General features: G+C 40.8%; 1 protein-coding gene and 1 non-coding gene across 5 annotated transcripts in view; one reads left to right on the top strand and one right to left on the bottom strand.

The window, feature by feature from the left end:
• The window catches only part of LOC105387937, a 70,105-nt gene that overhangs the window by 11,907 nt on the left and 46,050 nt on the right, over positions 1 to 12,148 (top strand). For all 4 annotated transcript variants that reach the window (XR_005253929.2, XM_038108843.2, XM_038108848.2 and 1 more), the window contains exon 2: positions 6,195 to 6,318. Coding sequence is in view for 3 of the 4 variants with exons in the window: in XM_038108843.2 (XP_037964771.2) it covers positions 6,195 to 6,318 (124 nt within the window). In the remaining variant the exon portion in view is untranslated. The remainder of the gene's footprint in view (positions 1 to 6,194; positions 6,319 to 12,148) is intronic.
• Positions 6,488 to 6,597, bottom strand: LOC125489027. Its single transcript, XR_007266676.1, has one exon. It is a non-coding gene; the product is annotated as a small nucleolar RNA U3 (small nucleolar RNA).

Raw genomic sequence — 12,148 nt, 5'->3', positions numbered from 1 at the left:
ACTGCGCCAACGAAATTAGTTTTGATACAAATAAATTAGTATTGAGTATGAAAAACCATTAATTACGCTAACTTTATGCATTCAATGTATATTATGGTTAATTCTCTCATCATCATCATCAGCCAATAATCATCCACTGGACATAGGCCTCTCACAAGGAGCGCCACAACACTCGGTTCTCGGCCTTCCTCATCCATCCACTACCGGCTACCCGCCTAAGGTCGGCTGTTCGTGGTCTCCACTCGAGAACTCGTCTACCCCAACGGTTATCGGTTCTTCGGCAGATATGACCAGCCCACTGCCATTTCTGGTTGCATATTTTGACAGCTATGTTGGTAACCTTAGTCCTCTGACGGATAACCTCATTTCTGATACGATCCATCAGAGAAACCCCAAGCATAACTAGAGATTTATGCTTGGGGTTTCTATGGAGAGCCATAGCACGCTGAGCTACTTTAAATCGGTGGACCAGTCCTACCGTCAGTGTCCACGTCTCAGCACCATACGTCATCACTAGCAGGACGCACTGTTTTAAGACTTTTGTCTTCAGGCTCTGAGGAATGGACGAGGAGAATATGTGACGAAGTTTCCCGAATGCAGCCCAACCCAGTCGGATGCGCCTTGCAGCCTCCTTGTCCAAGTTGCTTCTGCCTAGCCGAATAGTCTGCCCGAGGTAGACATATTCATGCACAACTTCGATTGTTGCCTCACCAACGACGACCGGCTCCGGTTTCATGTGAGCATTGTACATGACTTTCGTCTTGTCCAAGTTCATACCGAGGCCTACACGTCGGGAAGCAGCATTTAGGCCACTTAGCATCCAGCTAACTTCCTGCAGAGATTCTGCCATAATAACGATGTCGTCCGCGAAGCGGAGGTGACATGTACTCGCCATTTATACATATGCCATGTCCTTTCCAGTCCAACGTCTTAAAGATATCTTCCAATGCATTGGTGAACAGTTTCGGAGATATCACATCCCCCTGTCTCACTCCACGTTGCAGTTGGATAGTGGTCTTGTGGTCAGTCTAAGTAGCGGCATTGTACAGATACCTCAACACCTCGATATAGCGCCAGTCGATTTGGCATCTCTGCAAGGATTCCAAAACTGCTTAGATCTCGATGTAGTCGAAGGCTTTTTCATAGTCCACAAAGGCTAGATACAGAGGCTGATTATACTCTTCGGTATTCTGTATAATCTACCTTGCTGTGTGGATGTGGTCTATTGTACTAAAGCCTTTTTGAAACCCAGCCTGCTCCGGGTGCTGAAACTCGTCTAACTTTTGGGCAAGACCATTCGTGATAACCCTTGAGAACAGCTTGTATACATGGCTTAAAAGCGAGATCGGTCTATAGTTCTTCAGAAGGGTTTGGTCACCCTTCTGAAGAACTGTAGTTCTCTCTAGAAGCTGGTGTTGCCAGCTCCAATTTGGTGCAGTGTGGGACGAAGGGTCGACTTCACCAGACGTCTCCTCTCCAGCTTGACGTTGATATTCAGAGTGCCTCGGAGAAGTCGGTGATCACTCCCAGTTTTAAACCTATTGTTCACTGGGACATCTTTGAATATGTGCCGCTTGTCAGTCATAATGAAGTCTTTTTCGTTTTTCGTCCTACCATCGGGGCTTGCCCATGTCCACTTCCTCTGGGGCCGATTCTCAAAGAAAGAATTCATCAGAAAGAAAGCCCCTCCGTTTCGAGGAAGTCTACAAGCATTTGCCCTCTCTGGTTTCTGCTACCAAAGCCATGATGTCCTACCCTCGATTCGTCGCATTCTTGTACTCCCACTTTGGCGTTGAAGTAACCCATCACAACGGTGTATTGGGTCCTAGCAGTACACGTGATAGCCCTAGAGATATCCTCGTATACTGAGGTTGGTGCATATACCTGTACGACCTTCAGACCTTCAAGGAATACCTCTCGGTTAGTTTAAGTACTAGGTACGCTACCCGATTTGACACACTGCTGATCTCCACTACGTTGTTGACAAGGGTCTTGTTGACGAGGAATCCTACGCCACCTTGGGACAGTTGGTCGCCCTCCTGATGGTAGAAAATGTGGCCGGACTCCAGGGTCATCGTGTCCTCGTCCTCTTTACACTTTTTTATACCGGTGACGGTGCTGCCCATCAGCCTATGGGATTTAGTGTAGCTGTTTTTGGATGGTTATACCGCCATCATCCGGTCGCCAGAGCCTCGTCTGTTATTTAGCAGAGTGCACCACGGGCAGGTGAGGTTGGCAATTGATTCATTGGGATGTTGAGAACCCTTGCACCCTTACGTGATCAGGTAATTATGTTAAAAACAAATAAAGATATGCGTGATTTTTAGTTTTGTTGTGTATTTTTTGCAATCTACGTATAAAACTAATTTCTTTAAAATAATTTCTAATTTCTTTGTTCTTAAAACTAACTTCTTTGGGGCCTTTTATAATTTCTTTGGTGTGTTTTCTAATTTCATTGGTGCCAATCTAATTCCATTGGCCCAAAATTATTTAAAATCGCTGTAACTTTGAATCGGCTCGATAGATTTCAGGGCCAATAAGAGATAACTAAAGAGGTCTAAAGCCTCTACAATATGTGGGGTATAATATTCAAACAACAGTAAAAAAAAAATGCGCCAAAGAAATTATGCTTTTTGAGCGGTTTTTGGAGAATCACCCCAGTGCGGGACGAATTGCCCTTCAGTAAACACATCGCGCGAATCGCGGCTCCCGTAAATATATTATAGTGAGTACCTATATCGTATTTCTGTTTCATAAAAGAGTTATTATGTGTATTCTCGATGTTTTGGTTCCGAAAGTTTCTTATTTACAACGCTGCCATCGATTAGTCGATGTATGTATAATCTGGCTACACTCCTATACTGGCAGTGTAGATTAAGAAAGATTATAGAGTTTGAGCTGTTCCATACCAAATATTTACACCCATCGAAATGGATTTTTCGTTTAGGTTTGAATACTGTCGTCTTACATCCATTATGGCAGCCAACGTTGGCTTTGGGCCAAGGCATCTCAACCATTATATGAAGCCCCGCCTGGGATCACAAAGGAAATGAGATCAATCACTGTTGCAAGCGCCAAATTCACTGAATGCTAATCGATGCTGTCTATTTTATGCTTAGATACTACCTATTCTTTATAGAATCCTGCGTGTCCTGTCTCACCAGCTACTCCAATGACCTTAGATCTCAATTACTCAGTCGCTAGACAAATTGCTCCTGTTGTGTGATCACTGATCGGGAATGCTTGGACATATTTTTTAGACTGCGATGATTCACTGAACCTTTTGAATCATCGCAGTGTGTTCCTCACGATTTCATTTACCTACGGTGACGTCATTAAACATAGCAAAACCTAGATTGAGGAGGTAAAAGAGATATTAAATTGTTTTTATAACATCGAAGTAGCCGCTAAAATTGTTGTTAAGGAAAGAATCGATTAGTCATATTCTCCAAGGCTACGCCAGGTTGTCTCTGTCACTAAGTTGAAATACGTTTTTTCGCAGAACTAGCTTTTCGAGACAGTCATTATGTTCCAATAAATTAATATTTCTGAGATTTAATTTAAACGCTCTTTCGAAATACTGTCGCGTCGACAGGATTATTTAAAGTCAAGGCTTTTAGCAATCAAGGCCAGTTGAAATGGCTTTTTAATATTTTTTTGGTCCCGATCACTCTTTTATGGAGTGCAGCATTTCGTTTCGGGATGGTATATCCTTGTAGGGCACGTTGAAGCGAGCTGTCGACAGATCGGGGGGTGTCGGTGAAGGGCTTGTCATCCCATCTCGGCTTCCCTCCTCACTGCGGCTTCGTTATGCCTTTATCGGCTTAACACGGAATCTGGTGCAACATTTATGAGATAAATCATATAACTGTTTTGGGAATCCTAAGCTTATTGTGGCAATCGTTCATATGGGAATATATTCATACCTTTTTTACATTTTAAGCATTTCAGTATCTCTTGAAATTTCCTGAATCTCTTGTAATTCTATCTTCAAATTAAATATCCGATAAACAAGCCTGCATTTGAGATGAAAGCTTTCCGAAGGCTTCGCTCTAGGGTCTATTAATTTAATTTGCCTCAATTGTTAGACAATACATTGACAAATACAATTAGTTAGCTCGAATGGGGTGTTGTTAATTTGATCCCGAGGGAGATCCGATTCAGGTGAAGGTGCTTAAGTCTATTAATCTTCAGTAATTTACGCGCGAACTTCCTCCCCTATTTACAGCCTCCTGTTACGACGACGATTAGTAACCTCTTTATTTTCCCTACTTCACTCAGCCTATTACAGCTTTCATTCGATAACTCTTGCTTAAACTCCTCGTAATTTGTTGATGTATATAATTTATGCGCAGGAAAATGTAGCCTTGCCAACAATCAGGCTTTCTCCGCCTGCTCTCCGTGGCTGCAGAGCGAGCATTTCTCTGAGCACATTATTCACGGCCGCGTCATTTCCGCGTGTGCAGCGTAGACGCAAAAAATAACGAGTACTTAGCAGAATCAATACACTATTAAGGGGGTGTATCGCGTGTGCAAGGTGCGAAAGGGTCCGCGTGTCGAGTAATTACCGGCAGCTGGTTGCTCCCCCAACAATGCTAAAAGCGAACCAACCGCGAACTATACGCAGTGGCCGAAGCCGCAGACACCGCGCCGGGCACGCATTTAAAAAGCGGGTAAACAAAAATCCTTTTTTGCGGTCGCGGCTCACCTTTGCAGTGTACCAGACCGTGAACAATCGGCCGGAATTATCATATAGAGTATGAAAGAGGTTGTTTGTAAAACGGCTCGAGGTGTAATAGCGCTCGAGGCATGCGGTGCACTACGTTGTCATCGTAAATGGATTGTGTTGTTTGCAAATCGCTGTTAATGGCTGCTAAGATATGTACGGAATGTTGCGCCGTCTTGTTTTCAACGATGGAGTCTTCATATTTGATAACTATCTCTTGGCATTGTATTCACACGCACAACAATAGCTCAATTATGAGACAAGTAGGTACAACAGAGGCATATTACACGCTGCTAGAGACTTGCAATTTAGTTATCTCTGCCGTTTGCAGCGATTGATCATCGTCCCTAATGCGACAAAGGGTATATTAGCCGCTTGTGAGGTCAGCAAGCAATCCCGAACGTCCAGAAATTAAATATCGATTGTGGGTCCGGAGCAGTTATCCGGGTGATCGGCCCGCCAGTGGCCGGCGCGGTTGACTGCCTCCTTTTGCAGCGTCCGCGTTTCAGCATAGCTCACCTCCGATCGGTTACACGAATCACTGCGCCACCCCCTGTAGTCAACGAGCCCTCTCTATTAATTCCAAAGTGAATCAGCACTGCGTTTTATGAAAGGATTGCTCGTCTAAGCGTGAACGCGGGCGCGGGTCGCGTATTTCAATGACTTTCCGGGAGACTTGACGTTTTAATTGATCTTTGGGCGGTCCGGGCCCGTCACGTACAAAGGTGCACAAACATTTGGTGCACTGAAACGCCTTTGAGCTTTCAGGGAGGAACACGACGATATGAAATATTCGAATACACACGTGACTATACTATGGTCGTGTTAGCGCTATGTTAGCGTTAATGTACTGTTTTATGTTTTTGAAACCTTTAGATAATCTACCTGCGTCTTTCAAATGTGAAAAACACTTCAGTCCAAACAACTGGATATTTGCTGAAGTTGGCTGCGATAACATTTTATGCTTTCTCAAACTAACCAAGTTTCAATCTTGGAATTAATAAATAGGCAGTTTGTTAGTTTGGCAAGGTGCATTCGCTGCGAACTCTTTAACTACCAAATTGTTTGAAACTATCTACCGTAGGCTAGCCACATCCCCATAGTTCCAATTATTGGGTAGGCGTAACTAAAAGCAGCGGGATTACTTTTTATAATTTGGATTTTATTTAATATGTACACGGTTAGACAGGCAAGATGAAAGAGACAGACGTCATGTGCACATAGAGCAAGTACATAACTTACTTTTCTTAAATACAACACAATAAGTTTATACTCGTTTACATTATTATTCCAATACCAATCCCATCCCAATATCCCACAGAAAGAGCCCCCTATCCGAACGGAGAGTAGGTTGAAAATATTTACGTTCATCAGGAAATTTTATATTTATACGATGAATAAAACCATGTCACTTTGAGTTGCCCATAAGTCCTGACACCCATCTCTAACACCAGCTCCTCCCCCGCAGTCCGAGCGGCACGGCGCTGAGCACGCTGCAGCAGCTGCGCGAGTATCTGCAGACGACGGGCACCTGCAAGTGCGGGCTGCCCTGCCCGCTGCGCCCCGAGACCGCCTTCAGCTTCGACCACAAGGTAAGATAGTATTGCTGTTTGGCTTTGCAAGTCACATCAGAGCCGGAACAACAACCCGGATTGAACATACAGGAGTCGCCGTCGCCAGATACGGTGTGGAGGACATGATGATGATGATGATGAAGTATAACATAATCATAAAAATGTGGGGACATCTCACACACAGCCAACCGATCAAAGCTAGGCAAAGCCTGTATTATGGGTATCGGACAGCTGATATATGTTGTGAAGATCTCGGGAAGAGCTTACTATAGGAATGATCCTATGAAGTAAGGTCTTAGTATATCTACACAAATACATAGATAGATAAATATTAATTATAAATATCAACACCCAAGAACAAATTTTGCCCCAGCCGGGAATCGAACCTGCGACCTTCGGCTTAGCAGTTAGGGTCTGTAATCCCTACACCAGTGGGCCGTCAATATAAACTTCTTCGTGAGGTGCCATCTACTGTCGTAGGTCGGCTATCATTATGGCCACTTGGGCCCGGGATGTTGAAGCTTGGAACAGCTCTATGGAGGACATATTGAACCATTCGGCAAGGTTCTGTAGCCAGTGGGTGCGTCTACGGCCAGGTCTTCTCTTGCCCTGTATTTTCCATTGCAGTATCAGTTGCAGGAGGGCATATTTGTCATTGCGCATTATATGGCCTAAGTATTGCAGCTTCCGTTAAGGATGAGAGTCCCTAATGGTACATGATCAGGTTCCTCTCAAGATGGCCACGTACAGTAGGAGCTTCGGCCCTTTAAGAATAGAATAGAATAGGTTCATGAACAGACGAACTAACTGAATTACAGGCTCTGCCTAGTTTGGAGTCGAATGCCCGTCTGTGAAATGCCCACATATTATAGTTTATAGTAACTGATTAGTAATATCTCACAGAATTGCCCAAACAGTAACGTTCTAATTTGTGGGTGAAAAAAATCGTTGGATGGAATATTGAGGCGACAGTAATCGACGGTTCATTAACCGTTCATCGGCCCGTAGTCGTCCACTACTGAACTTAGGCCTCACCCAAAGAGAGCCACGGTAATTTGTCCTTATCTTACCACAAGCATGTACCTTAGTTTATTTAGGACCTACGTGGCCAGACAGACACACAGATACACTCGTCAAACTCCTTCCTTTTTCATCGGAGTGTAATGTTGATAAAACCACATAAAATAATAGCAACAGAATAAAATGTGACTCATTTCATAAATAATTTACTGGCTACACAGGACACCAATTAAAATTATTACAACAGCTTCATCCTAGTCGACTGGTAATTAGTGACTAATTAGCAGCCAGTAATTTCTTATCACTTTACAATTCACAATATATTTTTGCTAAAGAAGAATGCACTTACATTTAATAAACCGTATAAGAATTACTTGTACCTATATGCAATAAAAATACTAGTTGCAGATATGTTTTTCTTATAAATCCTCCTTTATTTTAACTGCCCATTGTTCCGTGCAAAAAATCTGACTTTAGTAATGATAATGAAACGTCATATTAAGTCCGCAATCAAGTTTTAAATGAGAATATTAATATAGCAAAATAATAAAAACGTTACCCGAAGCCCGAAGTGATGTGAACGCTATTTCTTCAGTCATCATTAAACAGCTTTAGCATAAAATAATAAAGGTTAAGTATGCGATTTGTGCACGAGATACAAGCCTTCAAATGTTTTAAACATGTTCTAGTTTATATTTTTGAAATAACATCATTTGGATTATGGATTAAGAATTACATATTTTATAATTTATATGGATGACACTATAATGTTAATATATTAGAATTCCGGTTGCAATAATGTTTACAATCCCGATGCTATCCTATAACCGGTTGTGTTTGCTTCCATTAGGCAGATCTAGATATTAAGTTCCTTGACTATAAATTATGCTTCTACACGGAAGGTCCAGGTTGCATTAGCGGGCAACTTGATATTACGCTCCAGTCATATCAGTTTGCTTTGCATATTTTATGAGATCTCGCTACTAGATATTGGCGTCAGTCGAGAGCAGTTTTTGCTTAGGTACTTAAAGCACTTGAGTCACGGCTTTTAAATAACTCGACGTGTATATCTTGCCATTTTTAAGATAGATCTTTAAATTGTATAGCCCTCAGACACGGTGATAAAGATCGCGGTAACAAAAAATAATATTCACGAATAGCTGGCTAGTTAACCATTCATAAATATACGAGTCGTCGCTGTCAGCAGGTTTTTGTCGTGTGTGAGATATTCCATCGTCGCATTATAAAACTGCCTCAGTTAAAACTTTTTTACGTTCAACTGCCGATCTCATGGAGCGCAAATGTGTCGTTTATAACCATTATGAATTTTTATGCCGGTTCTGCTCCAAAAAGAGGAAGTATTTGTGGAGGCGTTCTGGCAAATGTCTTCTTTGCAGTTTGTTCAATGAGATTTAATCCTAAATTATGGCTCTTCTTACTTACTACCTTCTTGTATCCACTTTCAATCTTTGTTTCGGTTACTCTATAATTTGTGTTTTAATATTTTCAACGTATCATCTTTAGACATAGATAATGATATGTTATTAAAAATATTAATCATCTCATTTATCTGGTCTAAGTATTTATGAACGCAAATTAATGTTTTGAAAGTGTTTTTACGTGTGTGTAATAAGTGATCCGTGTAATGACCGTATCGATCGATGGATACTATTTTTAGAATAAACGTTATGACGCCAACTTGTTAAGCTGAACATGCACTAAAAATAACAGAGCAATGCAGTCAACAGAAAACAGATAAACATATCTGATATACCTACCTAATGTAAAATATATACTTTAGTGCATTACACTAACATTCGACTAGATCCAGAGATTATTGTCTCTTAATGAAAGTGCTTAAGTTATGGATACTGCCTTTATAAACAACTAACCGCTAACACCTTTTAATAGAGTCTCTATATGTATACTATTTATAGCTTCTTGCTTTTCCCGTACTTGGATTTCCGAGGAAATTCCAGGTTAAGAAGTAACTGGCCAGGGACAAATGTAGAATTTTTGAAATCGTTTACGTAGTTATTACATACATTATAATAATTATGTACATTCGTTTACAAATATTTCCTCTGAATAATATCGGCATGATTTGTTTATTTGCAAATGATATGCATAGACTCTACATAGTATGATGAGTATGATGACTCAACGTTACAAGGACGGCTTATTGTTATGATGCAAAAGTGCATTTTTCCTGTTGCGCTATTTTGATAGCATAGTGCTGCTTTAATAGCCTTGACTGCTATACTGTTTAACATGTTAAAGTAATTCTGAATGAGATCAAAACTTAAATAAAAATGGATCGTCATTGCTAAAATATTATAGTCAATTTCTTTGGTAATAAAAATAATCAAAGGCGACGAGTTAAATGTGTGTAGAATTATAAATTAGTAGAGGTAAAAGAGTACCCTCATAAATAATTCCACACACATAGCATATCTGGTCTATGGAATTTTCGTTTTTTTTTTCAGCAATCGCTCACGGTTGTCCCTCCATCATTCTTTTTGTGCGATTAAATTAACGAGTTATATTGCTTCGTCCGATGACACGTATCGTCGGTTCAGTTTAGCCAAAGTTACTCTATGTTGCCGATACACAATTTAAGCTAACACCGACTCTAATATAAAGCTATAAGTGCGAGGAGTTTGCTACTAAACTAAATCGAGGGGACGACTTATAAATTATAATGAACGCGTAGTTGTTAAGGGCTATTTATCGTGACACGTCGTGTCAAGGTGACATTGACACAGTAATTGCCCCAATTAAAGGCTCTTTGCACTGTCGCCCTTCACTCCACAGAGTATGCCTCGCTGTAATTCACGCAAAAAATATATAATTCGTCTAGAAGTTGGTTTTTATTTTCATCTATTTATTTTGATACCCGAAAATTGCAGACAAGAAAATGAGGACTAAAAATTACCTCCCATAAACTCAAATGAAGTAATAATTTTCCATAATAATGAAATATGATATAAACTTGTAACAAATCATATTTTGACCAGTACTAGTAAAATGGGATATTTGCAATGGTTAGCTCCATTCTATTGGTAAGCAATGTCTAGTCATTGCAGATACGTAATGCAGTTGATCTCTTTATTGTTACTCTGTGAATTAGTACTGCAACTGAATTTGATATTTAGCCTGTATTGTACTCTGTTGATTGCTCTCTTGATCGGTTATTGTTGCGTGATCAATGGCCGGGTCTATAGTGACAACTGGCTCATGTTCTTGTGACACGATAACTAATAACTTAATATTTCATGTTGAAGTTGATTAATGAGAGACTCCATGTCTGTTTGAGGTTGTAACTTGTATCCGATTCGTTAAAGTGTATTTGTAGAAGTATTGCAAATGTTTAACCAATCAAAGCTTTTGTTTATTTCTATTTTGTTTACTTTTTGTTTGTTTCAAGGGTCGATGTAGTTTCTAGATTGTATTTTATTAGTGTTCTGATTGCGTCGTTACTTCATAAGGCACCGCCATTAATCCTCGCTCACTTGACCATAACCACGTTTTCTACCTTAGCCTAGCCTTATCTAACGGTATAACATGTTTATGAGTCGATAAATGTCATAATAAAATTCAATTATTGTTAGAAACCTGCATTTTATTATGGCTACACTATAACGCCGTCGTCGTTGTTCGATTGTTCGACATTAAATATCTTTAAATTAATGCGGTCAAGCCCCATTGTGCACACCGCGCCTACATTATCTTAACTGACCCTTTTTTGCTGTACGTCCACTGTATAATGTGTAATGACTGCTAAGTTGTCTTTTGAAGGCGATTTACAATGTTCGGAACGCATGTCGATATCAGGTCCTCACACAGAGGCCGACATAAATATTCAATTAACTAGCGGTCTGTGGTCGGCGCTACAAGCTACAGCTGTGCGAAAACATTGTGTTCAATGTAAACAAGTGCATCCACTAGGAGGACTAATTTGTGTTTATCTTTCAGAAGCAGACTGCTTTATCGCATAATAGTATAATAAATTAATAACGCATTAGATACTTACAATACATATTTTAATTTACACACGTTTAACAGTAACGGTTCCGTGTTCTTGTGCAAGAATGAGTCCGACACTCTGATCGTCGTTCACCTCGCACAGAGTTCATGATACATCGCCGTCATATTTCCACAGATGCCGAACATGGCCCCGAGTCACGATCTCAAACTTTTCTAATACTTCCCGTCGTGCATGCCGTGTCTCCGAGCAGTGGCTTGGGTCAACAAAATTCTCTCCCAACTTTCTTGCGACTCTTAAATACCTTCACGATTTACACGGGCCTTTTGTTCTTTTTACAACGTCCTCTGCAGCGAACATATTTCCCATTGCTTGGATATTCCAATAGACTCTAATGTTAATTAACTTCTCCATTAAAACTATGGTTATTAAACTGCTGGCTAGGACGAGAACAATGACATACGCTTATTGTTAAATCACGTGCGCCATACGCTCCACCGCAAGCGCAAACCTTTCACTAACCTCTCCACTGCGAACTAGCAGTGACAAGAATGGGCTACATTATTGTAAGTCGGAGTGTACGGCACGTGTTGCTAACAAGAAGAGCTTTGTGTTTGCTTGGAGCCCTCTGCCATTATCATATCTCTAATGCACGTTCGGTCGGAATTGCCTAACAAGCGTTCCGTTATGTTGTGAACGTTCTAGTTTGTCCTAGTTTGTTCACTCGTTCAATAGTCGACGCACCACCGTTTTCGACCGGCAAAACGTCAATCATGTTAGAAAACATTGTTCTCGATACTATTGTCTGTTAGTTCATTATATCTAGCCTCGTCCATCAATCAG

This window comes from Plutella xylostella, chromosome 9 (assembly GCF_932276165.1).
Source record: "Plutella xylostella chromosome 9, ilPluXylo3.1, whole genome shotgun sequence".
In the NCBI taxonomy this organism is placed as follows: Eukaryota; Metazoa; Arthropoda; class Insecta; order Lepidoptera; family Plutellidae; genus Plutella; species Plutella xylostella.
The sequence above is the reverse complement of the archived record's forward strand: the minus strand, read 5'-3'. Positions and strand labels throughout refer to the sequence as shown.